The following is a 25,522-nucleotide window of genomic DNA, read 5'->3' as shown; positions in this document are numbered from 1 at the left end:
ACTTGGAGTCATTGCTAATTCAAATTTATAATTATTATTTATACTGTCAAACTTTATAATTATATTTGAATGTTTGTATAAATAAGGTTTTATATTGTTCATTAACTATATATATGTTTATTATTATGTTACTAGTTTAAGTTTCCTATGTAAGTGAACTTTGTTCTTAATGGGAAATAAATCATCTCTAAATCAAAAAGAAGTTACATACATAGTTAAGTGCGGAATTAGCACTGTACTTCATGAATTTTAGTAATACACATCACACACACAGTATCATCATATATGTACATATTATACTGTTTGAATGTAGAGCGTCGTACAGGTAAGATCTGCCATATTAAATTAATAACATTAAAATTGTAGTGATATCAATGATGTTCTAGTAAACAGATATGTATGTCATTAACGCGCAAAAAGTGACGCGCGTTTTCATCATAATTATGCCAGTAATAACGTTATAATACATCACAATTATGTAGTAATACGTTTTGAGTAATTAAAACGTAAATTGTTTTTATCAAGCTATCCTTTTTACTTGTAACGAAATGTAAAATAAACGGCCCCGGCGCGGCACACTTTTTTCTGTTGTTTAGTATGGGTATAACATATCTGTTTATTAAAATATCATTGAGTGATATATTATTTTTCGTTTGTATCAATGTAACAATTAATACAGAAACGAAATAAAACCTTACTCGTTATCAGGATCATCGACAGCGTAGTAATTGAAGGTGCAGCAGAGGTTGACACCTGTGAACACGTGCTGGAATATCTGCTCGCAGCGATACAGAGTGTTCTTCCACATACAACGCTCGATTAAATTGCTGCAGGATGACATCGGAGACAGCTGGAAGGGAGGAATCTCATCATCATTCATTTGTAAAAACAAATACATAAAAGTATTTTCATTTAATAGCTTTTTTGATTTCGTATGTTTTGCCGAAATTATCGTTATTAATCCAACAGGTCCATTGTTCTAGATAAATCAGTTCATAGACCTTATATGATAATATATCACAATTACACCCGTGGCTCAGCAAAGACATAATGCCGTTGTTCCTGTGTCCGATCTCTCTGCTGTTGTACAACTAATTACCATCGCATCGAGTTATAAGTATGAACAGATTAAAGATAAACCTATGCTTTTTCGCGTACACACATAAATAATTACGAGATACAACAACAGCCTGTAAATTTCCCACTACACCCTTCTCTCCCTTTGTGGATAAAGCTTGGAACATATTCTACTGCGCTGGTCCGACTTGGGTTGGTGGAATTACGAGATAACATCATCACAATTTTACGATTGAGAACAATTGACAACACAGTTAACAATATTTGACAAAGCAAATCAAATCCGTTGCATTAATCAGAATTAATCGGGAAACTAATATAATTTTATTTCATTACAGTTGTTGTCAGACGTAATGTACATATGTCTTAAAAATAAGTTGATAGAAGTCTTCACACTTTTGAGTTATTTCTTAAGAACACACTCGAAACTCAGCGTAGAACATGATGGTGAAATGTTATAAAGCCATATACAACAACAACAACAACAACAGCCTGTAAATTCCCACTGCTGGGCTAAAGGCCTCCTCTCCCTTTGGAGAGAAGGTTTGGAACATATTCCACCACGCTGTTCCAATTCGGGTTGGTGGAATACACATGTGGCAAAATTTCTATGAAATTTGTCACATGCAGGTTTCCTCACGATGTTTTCCTTCACCGCTGAGCACGAGATGAATTATAAAGACAAATTAAGTACATGAATCAGCGGTGCTTGCCTGGGTTTGAACCCGCAATCATCGGTTAAGATGCATGCGCTCTAACCACTGGGCCATCTCGACTCTAGCCATATACCTGCGACATTTTACGTTAAATACGACCGATTGGCCAAATCGTTTCCCACAGATAATCTCTGTTGCTAGCCCTTAGAACTTACCAATCTAAATAGATTCTCCATGGATATGTCGTTAAGGTCCAAAACGTCTTGCAGCTTGTGTAGATCTCTCATCTGAGATGAATCGGCGTACGTCGAGGAATGTATTAAAGGAGCGAACTTAAGAGTCTTGAATATAAAATCGGATGTTATATTTTCCGGAAGTGTTCTGGTAACAAATATTTATAAAACTCATTTAAAAAAAGAACAATTTCTGATCCGTGGCGCAAAAACATAACTAAAGAATAAGATTATACAACCTTTTTCGTAATACAATGCATTATAAATGTGAATATTATTTTATAAATAAATAATTTCTGTTACTTTATCGATTTCATAATAAATATCTTAATTTTATTTCCATTTTATCGTAATATTTCATTGATAAAGCCTTTGTTGGATTTTTTTTTAACAAAAGCAGTAAATCTACTCTATCAAATAATTATGCAGTAAAATGATTAAATCCATTAATAGTTGAAATATTTTGAAATAATCATAAGATATTTTATAGATATAAGATTTATGTTTAAACTCTTTAGTAGAAAAAAAGTCATTTTTTATTAATGAAATAGAAAAATAAAATTATTACCGAATTGCCATTAGTAAACGATCGGGAGGTTTAACTTGCGATATTATCTTAGGAAATATTTCGTTATCAGTTCATATTAAATATCGCTAATTTATTTTACTACTAAAAACTATATATAACATAAAATCGCAGATTATTTTCAAAGAGGCTTCCTTCTCTTAATAGGGTTTTAATATAAATTGCTCATATAACAAGTATTAGTTTGAAGGGCTCATTCAGAAATCTATATAAATTATAAATTTACTTCTAAATTTAAACTTTAATCTGATGACAGTTAAGCGATGTTGATGTATGGATATACTGACACGTTAGAAGAAAAGGCAAGGGCAGCTCGCTTTGATACCATGTTCAAATCACATATCGTTACTGCTGGAAACGGTACATCCCATATAGCACCCTGAGTGCTCTCTATCACCTGAAAAACATAAATCAGGTAGGAATTTCCAATAGTTACGTGACACAAGATAAAACTATATATAGTTTGATAAAACATTATTCGTTAATTATTTTATCATTCATTCATCGTCGTTTGCTTATCCCTATATTTTGTTTACGCCAATCATGGCTCGAATTACTAAACACAATAGGTACAGATAACAAAATAAACTAACATTCAAAAATTTATCATTTAAAAAAATATAGTAACTTATTATTGACAAACTCCAGTTCTAACTCAACTATAATATTCGACATTAAAAGTTCCATCATTTTGTCACCAAATGTCACTTGCATTTTACAATCAAAACAAAATCTGTCAAAGGATTCGAAATTCAAAAAATTCAATTTTTTTTTTTTGATTGAACGCTAATTTTTTCGGAATACCCACTAGTATAGTCTTATTTCATTAGTGTTAATAATTGAAGAATAAGTGGATGTGCGTGGCTTAGTGTAAGAGATTTTCGTATCTTTTATTAACAATAAATTTTTCTATAATCCGTATCTATCAATAAAACTAGTAATTGACGTAGCTATGACGTTCGTATACGTAAGAAAGGTCCAGTGAGCTATAGATTAGGGTTACTTTTTATAATTCGGATACGATTAACCCGACGTCACTTATTTATCATGGTTGGATTAAGATGTCGATGCGAAGACAGGTTCGTGCTCCTCGCATGATCATTTATAGCATTTAATTTTTACACAACAATTCTTCTTTGTATATTTTGCATGACTTTGCTATATTTGATATGATATATCGCTTCAGATAAGCGATTATTAATATTATCATTGAGCAACCGGATTATCTACTAGGCAGTGCAGGCTAACTAGGAACTCCTAGGCAAGCAAAATATTGATAAATGAGCTGTCAAATTGATCAGTGATTCAGTTGAAAGTAAATATTTTTCAATTAAATATGGTAGGGTCCAGGGGTACCTTCGCTTTGTAAATAATAAATAACACTTTGTTGTGATAAAAATATATGTAGATATTAGGAATTTAGAAAAGAGTAGATAAAGGCCCTTGAAACGAGCATTGCCGACGAATGATTAATCCGGCTTTGTCGTTGCGTTATTTGAGAAAATATTTTTAAAGCCTTTTCTCAAAATCTTAACATACCAACCTTCTAATTAGATAATTAACTATTATTATATATGTCAGTGTTACACGTAGTGTAGTGTAGTGTGATATCGGCAAAGACATTCTCTACCACTCTGCTCTTTCACAAGCCTTTACCCATGTTGCACATTTACTTTTCACCTATCCATCCAATATGTATTTCCTTCAACCCCTTACTAAACAGACTATTAAAAGTAGTAGTCATATGTCCACACGGAAACTCTTTTTATTAGATAATATAACACATATAATAATAATCGATTATGGATTAAGAATTCGCATTTGAGATAAGGAAATCAGACTCTGTATAAATACAGCATTTAATACCGGAATGAGAAATGATAAAATATTACATAGACATTAAATACAATATAACAACTTACGGTTACGATAGGGTTTCTGGCATACCATCTGTAGGCTGTGATGACAAAGAATCCCGCACAAATGACGCTTATAAACACTGCAAGACCCCATACGCTTCTGGCAAAAGAATTCACTTTTACTGTTTGCTTATAAATTACTATTTTTTTTTAATTAAAAATAATATTTGTTTTACTTTACATATTTATCATACTTTACATACGTACAATTAGTTTTGGATCGAGTATTAACCCGTACGTATTAACGGGAAAATTTAAATACCACTCGCTCCTTTCGTATATAATATACAAAATATTTCAAAAGGATCCAAAACTACTGGTCGTGATTGAGAAGTACTAAGTTTAAACTTCTTTACAAATCAAATTTCATATAACATATTAACTTATATAATACATTAAAACTTATTTATAATTAAATACTGGATCAAGTTTGTTCCTTATCAATAAATTAGCTTCCATAATGTTAACGGCAAAAAAGTTGCTTTATTCAAATCCCCTATTAACGTAAATTATGTTTTCGCAACTAATTAGATGGAGGTGAACTCATAGATGAAAAGTAAGCTTCTTCCTTTTGCTGACAAACTTATGTTTTAGTGAAGCGTATGCATGACCTTGAATTTTCACCACACTGGACGACATAAACAAATACAGCATCTTCATATTAATGTCGTATATTCTTCTGCTAACTGTACCATTAATTCCAAGCACTTAAATTTCAAATCGAACCTTTTTACAAGACCGAATACAGTAAACATTAAAACTAGTGATTATCAATTATAATTGTCGTCGTACATGAACCAATTAAACCTTTTTATTATGAACCTTATTATTTAATTTAAAAAAATAGAAACAAACCTTTCTGTGAAAGTCAGCTCTTCCATAGCGATATATTTAAATCCATGAAGATCCGTCCTCTTACAAAATTCCGTGAATTTCTTAACGCAATAACTCCATCTAGACAATCTTTTCGGAGAAGATATGAAGTTGTTCTTAGATTTCATTATAACACGTTTGTTTTGACTGTAATTAACCATTTCATTAAATTATTGAAAGATAATCTAACGTACGAAGTGACCGGCCAATCGACTGTCCATCCAGAATGAATAATAGGTGTGAAATGTCATACGAACATATGCCCGTAATTATAAGGCTTTGATCGAACAGATACGTCAACTATGTATAAAATAGGAGGGGTCGTGAAAACTATCGTTTGATTATTAAAATATTTTAAGTCAATATTTACTTCGATTTAAATCGAACAACTTCGATAAGAGCATGCTAAATTTACTCTTGAACCAAAACATCTGCGAACATTTTCAACTGTTTCAAGTGTTTTCACTTGTTTTTATGTTTTGAATTGAATGCATACACTCACACACAATTAAAGTAAACAATTACTTATTGCATTTATATATTCGCATAAAATATACGGAATAAATGTAAATAATGCGTAGAATGTATTTGGAAAATTATTAATGGTTATCATTTATCAAGATACATAATCAAATACTATCATCAAAAACACATAAAAAACAATAAACTCTGTCTTATTAATAATTCAAGTAGATTTACATTGTACCGTATACGGTATTTAAACCCGCGTCCTCGACGGCGTATCATTAATTATTCATGCTAAATATTTCAATCGGTGTATTTAATTCGAAAAGTAAGCACGAAAAAGCATATCAGTATTTAATAATTATTTACTTATTGCACTATTCGTGTACCATTTGGAGTTTTATGATTTTATTCCGGACAAAACCGGTTCGAACAGGTCACTTCGAACATGAGGGTAATTTATGAAAGCCATGCAACCTATGACCTTAACTGAGGTCTAAATACATGTGACACTTAATAAATTTGAAGTTCAAGTTCAAACTATTATTGTACAAGGAATATTTGCTTACAAAATTATTACACAAAAGAGTGTTTTTGTAGATAATCGTAGATTTTCTTGAAGAATATATCTATGTTGTGTAATTATGGAAGATTCATAATAGAGAATGTGTAATGCACAAGTAATAATTACTCAGTCTTTTGTCAACTTGATAAGTTTATTTCTCATTTTGTAAAATCACTGTTCACTCATAATAAAAACATATACAATATATTGTGGGATTATTTATTAATCTCTGCATTTTTTGTACATTTATATATAACAGATTTATAATCTGTATTTTGTGAACACATACAAGCATCATTCTTTTTACACTTATAATAAAATATTGATGAAATTTTATTTCAAATTACAAATATTACTAAAAATTTTATACAAATATATTGATATAAAATATTTAATCTAAAAAGGCCCCTATATATATCATGAAAAAGGCTAAAATGGCATTTTAAAATATATAAAAATTTTAAAACTATTTTATATATTGGTCTCGACCACGGCTGACAATCTCATAGGAGACTAGACAGCTAAGCATTTATTGCACAAATGTGTACACCAACACAGATACACACTCCTATCCCTCACTCCCATCATCCTATGGAACCAACACGACGTGAATCCAACACGACCAGGTATCTTTCAGTTGGCAAGGCATGACTATACATACTGGAAGTATGTATGTACTTCGAATCTAAGTTATTACAGAGAATGTTTCGAGAAAAAAAAATGTGTTTGAACCCAGAACCTAGGCATCTCTAAAACATCAAAGTTAATGATGATGCATTTTATTATCAGTTTTAATCATGTTACACAAGGTAAGAAACGATCAGCTGAGCTATTCTGTAAGAACTCGCTTCGTATCTCACTCGTGAAATGAAGTGCAACTGACGGTAGTTCCACATTTCATTGCTTGTATCGTTTAATGTTATATTTATTATGTCGCACATTACTCTCCGATGACGATCTTATTCTGCGGGGAGTATCGAGATTTCTATGACAGAAAAACTCGCTAATAAATACATCAGCAATAAGTATGTATCTATTTACATTTTATTAACCGACTTGCATATTTTAAAGATTGCCAGTAAAGATAACGTTTAGATGCATACAATGTATAAAAAAGTACTGTGTCTTTGGCTTGATTTCATAAATGAGCGAAGGAAGATAATTCGGTACGCATTGAATGCAAAGCACTTTTAATTTGGTGACCAATCAAATCGACAATCGATCAAAAATTATTTCAAGCAAAAGATATATACCTTCTTTAAATCAGCCATCATTTTTATATATATTTTTATTATATTATAATGTTCAAATATATAACATCACAATTATGACATTCGAATATATATTTATTAAAACAATATTTAGAGAATAGGTTTCATAACGAAAAAATTATACCTGGTACTCCATTAAAATAACCATTTACTTGCCGAATAGATTACCAATAAAAACAATAAGTACTAATCTATTTCTACGAGGCCGGTCGTAAATCATACGAGCCAACTAGTTTAAACTGCATTGTTAGTCTATTAACCATGAGACATGAGAAAACTACTCATTCACAATACGTCTCATTTCTTCTCTTTCCTTCCAAAAGGAGAGGAACTCACAACACTAGATGGCGCTTAGATCCCGAAATAAAACACGTAACTTTGCTAAAAGTTCTATAATACGACATTTCCTTGTGGATAAAGTTAGTTTCGCTAACTTATTAAAAGAAAATATATTCAATCATGATCGCATACTAGATAATTCTTAATTATATATTTAAATTGAAGCCAGACTATGATTCACTCGCGGTTTTCATTGTCATATCGATCCGACCTACTTACTGAACTTTTAGAACTAGATGCATGCAATCCGAGGCACGTGTAAATAACGCATGCGCAGTGACATTGCGACTTATTCATACTGTGAATTTTGCTATTTTATTTTATATTCTGATCTTAATTTTGGTAAAATTATTTGCGACAGTAAATCATCATCGTGATTTTTTGTTATGGTAACAATAATAAGTAAATTTAGACTAGCATATGTTCTACTATTCCTAAGGACGTTTATTGGACCCAAAACTTTATTGAGAATTATTAATTTTACTACTAAGTGTTACGAATAATTGTTATAAAGAAATGTTAATATTTGACTGATTATTTCAATCACTCAAATATACTATCCAGATGGTAAATTATTTTAAGAAATAAGATTAACCAAATTGGTCTACGTATTCAAATTTAAAGATATTCCAATCGCTGAAGGAGTACAATACACATAAACAGAATTTGCTCCAATTGTTTGACCTTGAATGGATATAGTATCATTGTATTCGATCTTCAAATCTATGGTATTCTTTATGAATCGAAAAATAATTTATTCTGATTAGTCTATAATATTCGCTATGAATTCGCAAACAAATGACGTTATGAACGTCGTACGAAACTTTTATCGAAAGTAAAATAATGGAAATAAGTTGTTAAGTGTAAGTCTAGGTTAGTTTTCCTTTTTTCCTACTTCCATTGAAAAATACTATAATAAGTAGATTAGTATAATTATGTTGTATGAGAAATACATATATAGAAAATAGTTTATAGCTATCTATAGCTTTACAGCGTCTACAGATTTATGACAGGTGCTGATTACCAGCGGTAATTGGTGGAGCTACACTTTTATTAGCAGAAGCAAAGTGACTGATTCGCAAACAATCTCACTAGCTCTTGTCACTTTTCATTTATTTCTTTCTGAACCGACTGTAGACTTTTGACGATAAAACAATATCAGTGAAAAATTCAAAGGCTCACGTGTTAAAATATTATTACATTACATTTTAATGTCACAGGTCAGTCGCCATATTTAATTTGTTCATTTGACATACATGTATTAAGAGCAATACCAATGATAAATCCGTAAGTAAACATGAAAGCAATACAATTACAGACGTATTATTTCAAATGATTGATATAATTAAGCAAATATATACATAATACACAACTTATTTAAGAAAGCTGTTCCAAGAAAATTACATAAGCACATCACATTTACATAAATTCAAACAAACACCTTTACATAAATAATAATAACGAAATAATACATTAAAATTTATATATATTTTATAGTTTGTTAAAAAATACTTAAAGAGTAATAAAATAATTTTAAATATAAATTGGACTTTTTACATACATACATATTTAATACCATATCACCCTTATTATTACCATATACCTTGTCTCAAAAATATATCATCCTATTTATTGAATTTAGTTCTTACATAATTGAATATAAGACTTAAAATTAAATGGCATAGTCTATAGCAAATCAAAACACATTCAAAACGATCATATCACAATCAAAATTCAAGAGTATAAAAGACTTCATATCAATAAATTCAAATATAATTTTAGTCTATTAAAAATCTGTCATAATAAGATCAAATTTGAGTTCTTTTAATTTTTCTCTAATAAATTTTATAACGATATTATAAAAACAGTTTAAGAATAAACACAATATAATATCTTTTTTTATATATTTATAAATAAAACAATATGTTAATATCCTCGATATCTTTAGAAATATAAAGCCGCAAATTTTGAAATTCGAATTATAATTTTATAACACTTAAAAATTCATATTATATATATATTTTTAAATACATTTTTAACAAAAACGTCGTAAAAAAAAATTAGTCATTTTGATCTGAGATTCCTCAAAGCCAATTCAGGATCAATTAGGAAGGAACTACAAGTTTTTAATTTGAGTAAAATAAACCAATTAGGCTCGTATTCGAATCGAAATATTTGTTTATAAATTTCATATCCAATAAATATTTTTTAATATCACACTCAAAACTATACATCCACATAAAACGAATTTACTTGGTAACTAAACTATCATCTAACTAAATAACAAATAACAGTAAACTACAGCTAACTAAAACAAACGTTCATTCGATGTTATAACTTTGGGTAGTCAGTCTTCAGTGTCAGTTGGGTATCAAGGATTCCAAATCCGTGACATTACTTACGAAATTCGGCCATTTTTTTATAATATTAAACAATTCATCGCCAGGACTCAGTGTTGACATCAATTGTCTGTGTGCAAAGAGTTTATAGTCCTCGGCTAGTTTTCGTAACTGAACGCCACGCTTGATTATCTTCTGGCAGGCTTCGAGCTGCTGTCTCGATGGTGGATCGTTGTTGAACGTACCTATGAATGCTATTCCTATACTGTACTTGTTGTAGCCCTTTGTGTGTGCACCCTCGTAGTCCCAGCCCCGGCCGTAGTAGATGGATCCGTCGCCGCCGACGAGGAAGTTGTAACCGATGTCGTCCCAACCACGAGATTCGATGTGGAACGACTGGATGAGACGCACGCGAAGAACGCATTGACTCTGGAATGATCAATTAACACTATAGAAACATACAGAATAGCTGCTTTTAAATTTGAACACGTGAATCTTTTCAGAAGAAGGACACCGCTGAATTTCCATGTGCCTTTTTGTGTTTTTCAATCAACACGAGTTTTGCGGTGAATGAAACCTCCTTGATAAAACGTAGTATATAATCCAATTCGAATTGAAACTGTGTGATCAAATTAACTCTTAAACTTTTCCTCCGTTCCAATTAAGCTTAAGGTTTGTGCTTGGAGTGGGGACCGCTATAGCCCAATGAGTCAGGATTTTCTTTTTGTGTGAAGTATTACTGTTGGCCCTACTGGCCTTTACAGCGTCACCGGACTTTCGGGCGAGTACTAATGTTCTCAGCCCTGAGGTTGAGGGCTGAGCTCGGATTTAAAGTTCATCCTGAGGGTGACTCCTATGAGATCGCGCCTCGGCTCAGAACGAAGTTGGTGGGGTGGTTAAGTCAGGACGGAACCTGCGATTTTTTATATCGTTAGTCCCGTAGTGCGTTATTGACGCTACACCATCATCATAGACTACATAAGAAAATTTAATCAATACAAAATCCAGTGCCCTTTACACGGTAGTGTGTAAACAAAGAGCCCTGTATGAAATTTGGGTAATGATATTTTTAATATAGAAATGAGAATACTTATAGAATACTCAAGAATATTATACGGAAACTTGAGATAAGCTGTTGTTGGACACAGATAATATTAACCGTATGAACAAATTTATATCACGCATATAAAATGTTTTATATAACCCAATTTTTAATTTGTGTCACACTTAATATAAAACAAGTTTTCAGGGTATATAAACTCATATAACTGACAGTTTTAGTAAAACTTTTAGTTGCTTTTATTTCATTGTTAATAATGGTTGCATAACATTGCTCAATCAAATAAACATTATTTTTATAAAAAAAAAACTGGCTCCAAACAATACACTATTTCAAGACAAATAATAAGCTCTAAAAAGTAAAAAAAAATTTACGTATTGTTTTACAAATTAATAATCAATGTACTTTTTCTACTCATTACAATTTTTCTATATACGCAAAAAGATAAGGAGATATTTTCAAATCTAACTCGACAAATGCCGATGAATAACAATGATGAAAATATTTTTAGAGCACTCCTAATCAAAATGAAGTTAAAAATATTAGAGTACTTAAAAGTCGATTTACGATTATATTATATTATTATATAATGTACTTAAAATTACAGTTATTGTTTTTTTAAAGCCAGTGTCTGGACCAAAATTAAATTGGGACTACACGGAAAGCACTGGCTTTCAAATAAAAAAAATATATCAGAATCTGTTCACCCAGTCAAAAGTTGAGGGGTAAAAAAAACAGTCGATATGAGAACCTCCTTATTTTTTTTAAGTCCGTTATTAATTAAGAAAGTCTATATTGGTTTTGGAAACATTTAGTAACTTTAATCTAGTTTCCAAATGATACAATTTTAAGTAGGTATTATATGAAGTATCTTTTGATATAACATGAATGAAATAAATGTAATGTTAACATTAACAGCACTATATAAGCAATATACTTATCAATTGACTAATCGTAAAGTATTCATTTCTAAGTGTACCAGATTTGCGATAAATAAGTTTATAATATATATTTCGTCCATTTCGTGACTTTATTTAAACTATTTGATTATAAACTTTACGTTCTGAATAATGGATCACTAAAAATATATTCACGATTACATTAAAACGTCGATCTTTTATTTCTAAGCAAACGAGTCAGGCTCGTTAAACATAATAAAATATTAATAACGCTTTAGCAATGACCATAAGCAAAACTCAAACGTACTGCAATTATAAATAGAGTATATATTCGTATCTTCAATTTTGTGATAAAACTCATGCGTGTCATATAATTCTTTATTGTGTTATGCACACAAACATGGTAATTGAAAAATATTGTCTACGAAGCGAGCACAGAACAATATATTGAAATAATCTTTTTTTCCTGTTATATTAATAGGAAAAGACCCATTAACATACCTAAAATACATAAATTTATTTACATAATATGTTACTTTTCAAAAACATATTGAGAAATTTAAATTAAGAACGTCATTTTTATTACATAATATCACTATATATATTATTAGAACTACACTTTCGATATGTGTATATCAATATTTGATCAAGATTATTTAGGAAGACTATCATACATATAATAATAATATTTTTCTAGAATTTTAATTATCATTTTTACCTGGAAATGATAATTACAATTCTAGATTTTATACTGAAATGATTAATGATTTAATCAATGATTGAAATTTTATTTCAATTTTATCTTTCATAATAATCAGAAAGTCGAATATGTCCCATCGTCCATAGACATAATTCCATAAATAATTATTGCTTACTAAAAATATGAACTGTCTCATAACCACAAATTAACTTTAAAATAAAAACTTTAAAACCAGAAAACACTAATAAATACTTTTTGGAGATAGAATAATTGACCCAGATAAGCTTACAAAATCTATCAAGACTGCAGTAGTATCAAAACTATTACACAGGTTTTACTCATCCCTAGTATATATAGCAATATTTGAAATGAACAAAACAAACATACAGAGTCATTACATATTTACCAACTCACCTGAGTCAAACATGTTTCGGTAGCTGTGTGTGTAATAATAACCCATGGCACCGGTTGAACCAATTTCTTCAATGGTTTTTCTACAGGCTGGGCTAACCAATCCGTTCTTGAAACAATTCTTAAATGATCGGGTGCAATTAACAGTGGATCATCTGAAAGACCGTAGCCATTCAATATATTGATTGATCTAAATATTACACAATAGATAAAAAGGGTTATTAATAATATAAATATAATTTCAAGTATACCGTGTGAAAGAGTAACTAAATTCTTTACAAAAAAAAACAGTATTTTAATAATAGTTATATCCTTAACCAATTGTATAGCAATTTAAATATTCTTATCGCTTAAAATATATCAAGCCAACAAATAAACGCACATGCATATAAATAATAAATTGGCACATTGATTAGGGGATGACCCGAGTATCAAAAAAGTCCCTCAATTAAATTATTCACTTCAAATATATTCTTAGCAAACTTTGGGGATTTACATAAATATAAGATTACCTTTGTCGAATTTTGTTACAATTAAAATATTATTTAATTTTACAAATGGTTTACAATCTATGCCAATATTATAAATGTGAAAGTAGCTCTGTCTGTCTGTCTGTCGATCTTTCACTACCTAACCAATGAACCGAATATGATGAAATTTGGTGTTAAGCAAACTTGAACTACAAGAAAGGATACATATGCTACTTTTTTGGCTAACGCATGACAACCAACACCTTGAAACGCGAGCTAATTAAAAAAAATGATACTCGGTAAATAAAAAAAGATCTTGTTTGGTATGACAACAGTATTAAATTAATCATAACAATAAGCGAGGATAAACAGCTATTGCATCTCATAAATCAGAAAAACTATAAAGAACTAAAGTAATTTTTACTAATTACTAAAAATAAATAATTACTTCATCAAATAATCACACAAATCTGCAACTCATTACTGCAGTGTCATATTGAAATACAAAGCTACTCCAGTTTTTTCTCTATTACTATTAAATTTTGTTTTGTTAATAATTACATTGCACAATTTCATTGTGCTCTTGTTACAGATATTACAGAAAATAAACTAAACAACAAAGCAGACATTCTAGTTTATAAATCTTTGTTCTTTTTAACATATGCATACAAATTCCACTAAATTATAGCTGTGAAGCAAGAAAAAGTTTACGAATCAAAGTAGTAAATGAAATAACAATTACACTTTTAAATGAACAAAGCATTTAGTTGTATCATACCTTTTTCATTGCATTGCATGCTAAATTTTTTCAGGCACTTCTTGTGAATTTTATTCTTCTTGACTATGCAAATCATTCCATCACCAACAACATCCTTTGTTAGTAATGAATAAAAAATTGTCAACATTAAAGGTAACAAAATTACTAATATTAAAATGACTTGAAAATTTTCATGACAATATCCCACCACCGTTGTATCGGCTGAAATAAATATTCATGTCTATATTTGATGCAAAACCTTATCCTAAGTTGTTAATAACAATGAAAACATATTTTGGTTAGTTACAAACAAATATTCATCACAACTTTATGGGACTTGGTAAATAACTAACATCATCCTTACATAATAAAATAAATAATTTAAACTATCAAAGAAAAAAGGTTTTATTCACAATCCATTCTTTTTGTGTCTAATTGTAACAGCCTCAAAATGAAAAGAAAAACTATTTCCTCAAACTCACGAGGATTGTACACCCTAAAATCAGGAGTAAAATATATTGCTGTTTTATAGTTCACCTATCAAAGCGAGCTTGAACTTACACAAGGCTCTGCCACCAAATAAATTCATGCCTAAACATACATTTTTGTTAACACAATCCAGAATTTCATAAGTAATAGAATGCAAAGTTTATGAAGAAATGAGTTACAACTTTTGATAGTGGAACTAATTGACATAAAGCTAAATATTATAAGAGAAAGTAAAATAGGCACAATAGCTATTGCCATTGACTGTCTCACAAAGTATTAAGTACTATATCCACCAGATAACAACATTTTGATATTGAATTTTTTTAATGTATAGATACTTACTGTGAGATTCAGGTGTTTTAAAGTCTGTTTGTGGGTTGGTTCTCCTTTGTTGCTCGCTTTTATTTTGTAATACAAGTACAATTGCCACAATACTTCCTATTACTGTGAAACAAACTGCACAGAATGTGATTTTATGCCACAGTAGTATCTGTTCTTTCTTTATTACTGCAATATCAAATTTCTATTATAGTTATAGTATATACTTCCATTACTTGTACTATACTTTTATGTATATATCAAACAAATTAATTACTCCAATCTTTTATGTTCTATCTGGATATGGAGTCAGCTAATTTGTTTTTTTTTTTTAATATGACCTTGGTCACTGCAATTTACTTGTAAGTTGTAACAAAAAATATTCAAATAAGTAAGTTGAATTTTACACAAAACATTTGGGAGGTAAAAACTAGAAATAACAGTAATTCTCACTCTGAAGGTGAAAATTTCTGTTACTACTCTTCTGAAGAAACAAAGAAAAGTAAGGACTTTTTAATTAAGCCTGTGAAAAACTTACAGGTGTCAGCAAACTTTCCATTATGAAGATTAGTAGAATTAGGATCAATTTCGTCTTCGGTGCTACTGTAAGCTGCATTATCTACTCCAGATTTAGTATGAATCACTTGTTTTATTGTAACAGGTCCATTAAAATACGTGTTATTACCAAATTGCACATTGTCTGAATTTGAAACAGTCACTTTACCAAATACTGGAACAGTATTTTGAAGTAAATTTGCAGGAATTGTTGATTTGTTGTTTCGTGAAACTTTTTGTATTTTATTAATGTGATCATCTTCACAGTCACTATTTTCTGTTATTTGTATATCACCTAAATCTCCCGCAACCTTTGTAGAGTTAATGTTATTTTTATTTGAACAATTTAAGTTCAAAGCCATCTTAGTTTCCCGTTTTCATATTTTCTACATCTAGAACATGTATTAATGGTAAATAAACAGGACTGCTTTTATTTACACAACGAAATAATAAATCTAGAACTATATCTGTAAACTTATACATGATACAGATAATTATTGTAGTGCTACGACCATGCTCACATGCTGCGTTAATAATTGTAATTACTAAAAATTGTTGGTATGACAGAATATTATTTTATCATATTAAGCATTCGGTATGTAGCAGATTAAACAAAGACCATCAGTAAATTAAATTAATTTTGTACATAATTGAGATCAATAGTCGAGGATACTAATTGTTGGTTGATGAAGATGGTAAAATGTATTGGTCAGTACTCGAATAGTCAAATGCGCCTCCCTAAACTTAGCGGGGTGAATTCGAGGTTTAATACGATTCAATTAATGACCAATGGTAAAAAACGTAGGCCTCAGGGGATATGATAAAAGCCAATCTTCCCATACCAATTGAACTCGCTTCATAACCCACCCAGATATGTCGAGTTGTCGACGACCAACTTAGGACATTTTGATACGTGTATCATATCAATTTTATAATTGTTACAGTCAATTAGTCAATGTCATATATTACCTTCTGACATTTCACGCTCGTGCTTTACGGTGACTTTCGAGTTTCTTCTTACAGATTACCCCTATTGGTCTACCTGTCTTATTTGTCCTACTCTGCAGTGTCCAAAAATACTTTTTGTCAGACTAAGAGCAGCAGTTCAAGTTTAAAATTTCCCAAAACATATAGAGCGTTAAGAACTTGTAAAATTTGTAACCACCATCACCACCGTCGCCACCGTCTACAAATATAATTTATCGATTTAGCAGACGGAAGAGTGAAAATCCACCAAAATTAAACAGCAATTGGCTAACTAGATTGTATTCAATCACAAGGGTTACCGCAGATCAAGTTGGTCTACAAAATAGGCAAACGACTTGGGTACCTTTGCGAAAAAGTGATAGCTAGAAAAAGGTGTTTGATAGAGACTTGTGGAGCGATAAGGGAGAAGTATTTGCTGAAGTGAGTTCTGCCACACTTTATTAAGAGATATTAATAATATTTTTTGTTAGGTAATAAATGTCCGTATATCAATTGATTTCCGTCTAGGAACACCGCTGTGTTCTGAGCACAGATGCCCATGTAGAAAGGAGAAGAACTCTTTCGATTTATTTAGTCTCTCTTGTCAAAGGAATTCAGGTAAGCTTTTCTACCGGATGATTGGAACAAAGGTCTTATTATAACAGTACCAAAGAAAGGAGATCTTAGTGAGTGTGACAACTGGAGAGGTATTACATTGCTCTCAATCCCCGCCAAAGTTTTCTGCAAGATCATCCTGGGCAGGTTGCTAAAGGCTGTAGATCCTCTCCTCCGCAGGGAGCAGGCTGGTTTCCGGTCAAATCGCTCTTGTACAGACCAGATCAACACTCTGTCAGAATCAGAATGGCAGAGAGAGATTTATCTTACATTTGTTGACTTCGAAAAAGCCTTCGATACGCTGAAGTGGTCAAGCATCTGGTCTCGTCTACTGGAAATCGGGGTGCCTCCGAAGATTGTGCGCTTGTTGAAGAGTATTTATAGAAAATATTCCTGCAGAGTTACTCACGACGGCCTCATTTCGGAAGACATTACAGTGCATGCAGGTGTCCGCCAAGGCTGCCTCCTATCGCCTCTTCTTTTCCTGGTCGTCCTTGACGGGATAATGCTTCGCATCACAGATAAACGGCGCCGCGGGATAGAATGGGGATTATCCAATATCTTAGATGATTTGGACTATGCCGACGATCTCTGCCTGCTGAGTCACACCCACGCCGACATGCAAGCAAAGTTAGATGATCTACGGCAGGAAGCAGCAAAGACAGGACTGAAGATAAATACCCGGAAAACCAAAGAAATGCGATCTGGTGTGAAGAACAACTCAACGTTGCTGATTGGCACCACAGAGGTGGTGGAACGCGTCCACCAATTTACTTACCTCGGGAGCGTCGTGTCGGAAACGGGGGGATGTGAGGAGGACATCGCCTCACGGATCGCCAAAGCCCGAGCTACTTTCGCGCAGTTGAGACCTGTTTGGCAGTCACGAAAGCTGGCCCGAAGGATCAAGCTCAAAATCTTCGGGTCCAATGTCAAAGCCGTACTGCTTTACGGGTGCGAAACGTGGAAGGTCACAAAAGTCATCTTACGCCAAATCCAGGTCTTCGTCAACCGATGTTTGCGCCGCATTCTCGGAATTTACTGGCCCGAGACCATCTCCAACTCAGAACTGTTGGAGAAATGCCGCGAAAGCCCCATTGATCGACATATTAAACGCCGCAAATGGGGATGGATTGGCCACACACTCCGAAGGGATCCCGACCACATTCCCAAGCAAGCCTTGGATTGGAATCCTCAGGGGAAGAGGAAGCGTGGCCGTCCTCGTCAAACCTGGCGTCGCACTGTTATAGCTGAAGCGGCGAGCATCGGTATGACGTGGAGCGAGATGAAGCATGAAGCTCAAGACAGATCGAGATGGAGAACCTCTGTGGACGCCCTCTGTCCCATCTAGGGGTCATAGGACTTTAAGTAAGTTTCTACCACAGTTCTCTCAATGACACAATAAAAATGACTCTTACCATCATCGACGTTCCTACTCTTACTGAGCCTCGAGGAATTAGTCGTGATTATGGTAAGAGATCTGATGGATTGACATTGGTTCCCTGGTAACGAGGACATACGCTGACACGTTGGCCCCGTCTCAAATCCAAGAAACAATATTAAGAGCCGGTACCGCTGCGGCAAATCTAAAGCAAAAAGAGATCTTATTTAGATCTCGTTTTGCTTTTTCAAAATATTCTTATATCAAATTACATTTTTGTACCATTTGCTGTCGAAAGACTTGACTTTTGGAGTAGTGGTCCATAAAGCTCTATTAAAATTATAATCTCGCCTGGTTCGTTTTAGATCAGATTTGTAAAGTTACTTTACGAATTTTAATATTTTTAATTCATAATTATATTTAAAACCTTAATATTAATAAGTGCTTAAATATATACAACTTATAAATATAACGTTATAATAAATAAGATTAACTAGAAAAGTTGTAATTTTTTTAGTAAGTATAATAAAATAAGAAGAGTTAAAAATTTGTAAAGCTTAAAAATATTATACGAGTACGAATTAACTTCTTAGCGAGATGTCACAGACTAAATAACGATTATACGTCTGTACCTATGAGCTGCGAACCAAAGAGTATGTATTTGCTATTTTGAGTATGTATGTATACAATTGCTGCGTTTTTCACGAATTTCAATTATAATTTAATAAATTAGTTGGCCTAGAATACGATAAATTGGTAAATAAAACCAAGTATGAAACTAGCCTAAAACAAAAAAAAAAATTGCTATTAATTAACACTTGCCTAAATATCTTATGACGTTACACCCGGTGCCCGATTGTAATTAGGTATTGTAATTTGTAATGATTATCATTAATGACAAATAATAATCAAATGAAGTACCATAACACAGTATTACAATATCCTAGTTTATATAAATGAAATAATGTTTAAATATTATCTATCTATATCTTTTTAGAGTTATTACAAGCTTCGCTGTAAAATATGATTCTGTATTAAAGACATAAAATACTATACATTATACAAGAAGCAAATATGAAATCGCAAGACGGAGATATTATATTCAAAGAAAAATATGGTTCATCGGCTAAGGAAAGATATTTGGTGAAGCCTCCCGGTAAAGAACGGAAATCTTCTAAATAAATTAATGAAAATACAGAAATTAACAGTACAAACTTCTTTTTTAGATCAATTGAATGTTGTGGTTTGCAAAGAAGAGAAATTAAATGATGTGGCAAGTTTATTCACTAAGATATTTTTGCCTCAGGGCTACCCCGACAGTGTAAGCAAGGATTATATTGCATACCAAATATGGGATACAGCACAAGCATTTTGCAGTACTATTTCAGGTTTGCCATAAATACACTCTTAAATTAAATGCATTTTCGTATTTAAAAAAATAATTATTTATGTATGTATTATGAATGTAACCATATCTGACTTAGAAGGTAGAGTAAAATTACAGGAACACTTGCAACGCAGGAAGTATTGCGAGGTGTAGGGGTTGGAGACAAAAATGCTACGCCACTAGCTGCTACTGTTACTTGGGTACTCAAGGATGGCTGTGGCCATGTTGGAAGAATATTATTTGCCTATAGTCATGGGTAAGAGATCTATCCATATTATGGTAATTATATATGTATGCATTAGCATGAAATCACATAAAATCTATTAATTCCCAGTTACGGTTGTCCAATTTCTAACAAATTAAACTAGCAAAAGCTTTGATTATTGTATTAAAAAATAGAGTTATCACTAGAAAATAATGCATAAAATACATATTCATATCGTTTTTATAATTGTAGATGTGGTTTTGCAAATGTTAATATAAAATTCTCTTAACAGTACTTATTTGGATGCATATAGCAAGAAGTGGAGACTATATGCTGATACCCTTAACGATGCCGCAATGTGTATTGAAATAGCTTTGCCTCTATTTCGGAATTATATTACATTTGCTTTGTGTGTGAGTACTGTTATGAAAGCTGTTGTCGGAGTTGCAGGTGAGTTTTTTTATACAAATAAAATATTTAATACTAAACAAAGTGTTGATGGTAGGAGTTGTAAAATATCAAAATTTATTATTGTTGAAATGATTTATAACTAAAGAAGTAACAGAATATGACAATATAATAAATATATTTATTAGTGTTGTTTTATATATCAACTAGCTGTATCCGCGACCTTGTACGCGTTTGAATTTAACTAAAAAAAAATATTATTGTAGCCTAAGTTACTTCTTATTATATCAGTTATCTGCCAGTGAAAGACCCGTCAAAATCAGTCAAGCCGTTCCAGAGATCAGCCGGAACAAACAGACAGGCAGACAAAAATTGTAAAAAATGTTAATTTGGTATATGTACCATGTATACATACATATGATTTGAGTAAAAAAGGGCTAATTTAATATCACAAACAGACACTCCAATTCTATTATATGTAATAGATTTGTAATTAAATGCAACATATGTCGCAAATACTCCCAAGGGGCTAGAAAATGGTACAAAGGGGGAATGATGGAACAAGAGAATGTCAAGGCAAACCAATTAATAAACAACAATAAAATATTATCATAATATAAAATTAAAACCAACTAACTACTTCTAGCTTATAATAGTTAATTACTGACACTATCAATAAAGGTGGTGCAACAAGGGCTGCAATGACACAGCACCATGCGCTTCGTGGAAACATGGCCGATGTATCAGCAAAAGACTCATCCCAGGAAACAGCAGTCAACCTTATAGCATCCTTCACTGCTCTCTTCATCATTACTGTTTTTGGGTATTCTTATCTGCTATTTCTTAAAGTTTTTCTTTGTATTAGCTTTTTTAGTTTAAGCATAATTAAATAAGATTTTTTTCTTTAAAAAATGATTTACTGCTTTGATTATTTTTATATCTACATAAAATGTCCCACTACAAAGAAACATATACCAAAATGTCAAATTTATCCTATAGATCTCATTGTGCATACCATACTTCTTCTCTTTTGGGGTCCCTTGTTAGCTTTGATAGTATTTCAAGATATTTAAATAATAAAAGCTAACCTTTTTACCACGAATCTTTTTTCTTAAACAAATCGAACTAACAATGTAAAACCAAGCAATGCAATTAAAACCAGCATATCTAACATATGAGAGAACTATCTGCTCGGTTTTGCACCTGCAGTTATCATACAATAACTAAGAGCTTATGATATAGAGCTAGATTATTTTACCTGTAAATGTAATTTATTTTTCTTTGAATGCCAAATTAGTCTCAGAAGGAGAGAAATTTGTGTTTAACTAATTCACTAGACAATGTTTAGTAGTAAAGTTGTATGTGTAAACTACATTTATTAACATAATAATTAATAACATTAAAAGCATTGTATTCAAATATGAATTAAAACTAATGTATAAATCTTGACCCCGTCGAATGGTGGCAAAATGCTAGCAGCATTTCCCTATTGGATCCTCTGGGCAACGAACCAGCCCTCCTGTCATCAGTGGAGGCAATGTAGCGAAGTGTTATACTTTTGTTACAAAAAAATTGTAAAAACTGTATTGCTGTCATTTGAAATATATCATTAAATTGGTACAGTTTGCAAGTGTAACCAATATTAGAAATGATTAAAAAAGATTAGAAACACTACTTAGATATATCATTTTTTTTACAGCAATTCACTTTTCATATTCAGTATAATGTTGATACTGCATATTGTCTTCAATTACTTTGCGGTTCGAGCAGTTTGCCTGAGAACCCTTAACGAACCACGTTTCATACAAGTAATCGATACTTACCTGAAGAAGGAGGTAATTGCAAATCCTTGTGAGATAAACAGAAATGAACCCATTATATTCTATCAGCTTGGCCCTAACTTGTTAGGTGAGTTTTATGATTTTATATATATTATCTTTAAATTCTGAAAAAGAGTAACTACTAAGTTCCTTCCCTTTTTTTCTCGGTAGAACCTACTTCACTTAAAATACTTTTTAAAATGACATTTCAAAAGTTCTTGTAAAAGCCTAATTGAATAGAATATGTCTTGATTTATTTCTTATGAAATATAAAGTAATTTTATGATTTATGCTTTAATATAAAATTACATATTTATTTGATTATTTTTTTCAGACTTAAAAATATGCGGATTTCAAATGAAACTTGGTGGTTCGATGGCGCAAATAATCAAAGAGGCTTCAAAAGCATCGCACCTAAAGGAAATTAAAGAAATATACAACGAGAGGAAATACATTTTGTATCCAAACACCAACTATAGGATCATGTATATATTTATCAAAGATGGATCAACGACCGATGATATATTGTGCGCGTATTTTCATGCTGTATTACTATCAATAACAACTTGTGCCATAAATAATTACAAATTGGTGAGTTCTACTGAATTTTTATCTATTGATTATTTATTTCATAACCACTAACCTCATTTTTATTGAAAATATTTAGAGGCTGCAGTAAAATTGCTATTTTATTCTGGAGGACTTTTTAATATTGTGTTCAAAACTTGTAGCCAGTGTTCCACAGTACTTCAGAACTCAAGCCATTTGCCCAAGTGTGTAAAATGTTACAATCAGTTGAATGGAGCAGAAAATCAGGCAAGCGCAGTGGGTTCATCTATGAACCATCCTATGAATTACAACGATATGTTAACAGTATTGCTGCACAAGAATGGCAGTCTGTGAAATCGGGCCTCGTACAAACTGGTTTGTCTCATATCATAATATAATGGTGTTTATAAGCGATAGAATAAAATTCGAGTGTCTATTTGCATATAATACATGTGTATGGTATATATACCAAATTTTTGACACACTTTTTTTACAAATTTTGTGTTTCTTCCGGCTAATCTCTGGAACGGCTGGATTGATTTTGATGGGACCTTCACTGGTAGATAGTTGATTTAATAAGGAGTAACTTACACTACTTTTATTTTAAAATTATATATAATATAATTATTACGTCAAAATATTGTCCAGTACCGCTCGTGGCACGTACATAATAACATTTTTGTCAAATTCATACACTCATGAAGTCTCTACGCTCCGGTAGTAAGTGACTAAATAATGAATACCATACCAGGAATGTGTTTATAAGTAAATAAGGCTATGCAGTCAATAATTGCAGTAATTTTCCATTAACTATTTTTATTATATTTATTTTTATCTTTATCAGGATGGGATTTGAGCAAGCATTTACTAATGGTAGACGAATGGCGTGTCTGTGGCGAAAAATCAATTTTAAACGAAATGTCATTTGAACATATAGACTTTGCACATTCGACTGATCCACAAGGCGCACAAGCAAAATCGAGAAAAGTTTCTCAACAAAACGGAAATGATCTAGTCGATTTAATGGACGACGAGATGTTTACAATAGAACCTGAACCATCGGTCAGGTTCCGCGACGTAGAGAAGAAAAAAGAAGGGAAATCTAAAACGAATATCAAAGACACCGCTGAAAAGGATCCGGAGAAAGATGATTGACAGCAACTTTTTACGAAACGCAAAGCAAGAAAACGCAAAAGTCGCAAGGGCAAGTTGCAATAGGACGAGTTTGTGAGCGATTGTGACATTCATGTGGTGTGATTAAGATAAGTTGTGTGTTTATTATATATTGACTGTAATTGTGAAAATATATACATTCCAATATTATCATGATTTATTTTCCCTTAATTATTAGCTGATAAGATTATCGACAGGCGTTTTAAGATATTGTCTTAGCCGGGTTTCGAACGCATTATTTGCAACATCTGTCAAAGTTTAATAAGATTCAAATTATTGGAAGAATATTTTTGTCAGTAATGCAATACCTTCCGTTCAAGATTAGTATCGAAAATGATAGTTACTAAACTCCCAGAAAAAAATCAATGTGTTGTTAATGTGACACTCGTACATTATGAGTAGTTAATAATTGAGGTAGAAAATATCAGGATCGCATCTACCATCATTTTTGTGCTGAATTGTCAGTTGACAACGCTTTTAGAAACGTTACAATGTAGAGATATTGATGTCTTCATTGTGGAGTTTACATTTCCGGAATCATTTTGAACATTAGCTCCATAAGGAGTCGAGCAAATTATACTGGAAAATATCTGTAAAATAACTATCCTGTTGAACTAATTTGCAGCAGCGACGTTTGACTTTAATTAATTAAACTAAATTTGAATTGATGAAGTGATCATTTTAAAACATAAAACCTTTCTGATTACAAGATATGATCAATGCTAAAAATAAAAATGACTACCGATTTAATTCATAACAGGATGCTAAAAACATTTTCCGCGCTTATTATCCAAAGTTAATAAAATAATTTTATTTTATATTTATTATCTGTCTTAAATGTCACCATAAATGGGAGATTTGACTTTATTAACTAACGGTTTAGTAATGATCAGCTGTCCGCCCAATTTGCAGCACTATACATTTTCCACGTCCAATGCAATCCGTTCGGAACTGATGGGTCGTCACGGCGACAAAATCGGTGCTTTCTTCTTTTCAAGTACCTATTATATATAAATATTCGTCGTAGGTTCGTTTTCTT

The 25,522-nt window shown here is 31.7% G+C and overlaps 3 protein-coding genes across 6 annotated transcripts; 1 reads left to right on the top strand and 2 right to left on the bottom strand.

Annotated features, from left to right (window-relative positions):
* Positions 1-1,854: 1,854 nt before the first annotated feature.
* LOC124543392 (sodium channel protein Nach-like) lies at positions 1,855-5,679 on the bottom strand. Its single transcript, XM_047121608.1, has 5 exons — positions 5,327-5,679; positions 4,475-4,571; positions 2,840-2,949; positions 1,949-2,114; positions 1,855-1,866 (listed from the first exon to the last, which is right to left on the bottom strand). Exons 1-5 carry the CDS (start codon positions 5,503-5,505, stop codon positions 1,855-1,857), a joined length of 564 nt encoding a protein of 187 aa, XP_046977564.1. The 5' UTR covers positions 5,506-5,679.
* A 4,343-nt stretch (positions 5,680-10,022) lies between these two features.
* Positions 10,023-16,885, bottom strand: LOC124543300 (peptidoglycan-recognition protein LE-like). 3 transcript variants are annotated; one of them, XM_047121480.1, is made up of 6 exons: positions 16,825-16,885; positions 15,966-16,374; positions 15,452-15,616; positions 14,642-14,842; positions 13,397-13,548; positions 10,023-10,752 (listed from the first exon to the last, which is right to left on the bottom strand). In XM_047121480.1, the coding sequence occupies exons 2-6, from the start codon at positions 16,342-16,344 to the stop codon at positions 10,345-10,347; spliced, it is 1,305 nt and encodes a 434-aa protein (XP_046977436.1). In that variant the 5' UTR covers positions 16,345-16,374; positions 16,825-16,885; the 3' UTR covers positions 10,023-10,344. The 3 variants fall into 3 exon arrangements, with proteins under 3 accessions (XP_046977436.1, XP_046977435.1, XP_046977437.1); XM_047121479.1 differs by lacking the exon at positions 16,825-16,885 and having other exon boundaries at positions 15,966-16,771; XM_047121481.1 differs by lacking the exons at positions 14,642-14,842; positions 16,825-16,885 and having other exon boundaries at positions 15,966-16,765.
* A 2,716-nt stretch (positions 16,886-19,601) lies between these two features.
* LOC124543213 (RUS family member 1) lies at positions 19,602-24,633 on the top strand. Of its 2 annotated transcripts, none has more exons than XM_047121334.1 (10): positions 19,602-19,697; positions 19,939-20,097; positions 20,168-20,329; positions 20,446-20,584; positions 20,826-20,983; positions 21,623-21,764; positions 22,641-22,849; positions 23,096-23,352; positions 23,493-23,685; positions 24,155-24,633. In XM_047121334.1, exons 2-10 carry the CDS (start codon positions 20,016-20,018, stop codon positions 24,463-24,465), a joined length of 1,653 nt encoding a protein of 550 aa, XP_046977290.1. In that variant the 5' UTR covers positions 19,602-19,697; positions 19,939-20,015; the 3' UTR covers positions 24,466-24,633. The 2 variants fall into 2 exon arrangements, with proteins under 2 accessions (XP_046977290.1, XP_046977289.1); XM_047121333.1 differs by having other exon boundaries at positions 19,606-19,807.
* Positions 24,634-25,522: the final 889 nt, after the last annotated feature.

The sequence above is a fragment of the Vanessa cardui genome, chromosome Z (assembly GCF_905220365.1).
Source record: "Vanessa cardui chromosome Z, ilVanCard2.1, whole genome shotgun sequence".
NCBI lineage: Eukaryota > Metazoa > Arthropoda > Insecta > Lepidoptera > Nymphalidae > Vanessa > Vanessa cardui.
Note: the sequence above shows the minus strand (reverse complement) of the source record. Positions and strands in the feature narration are given on the sequence as shown.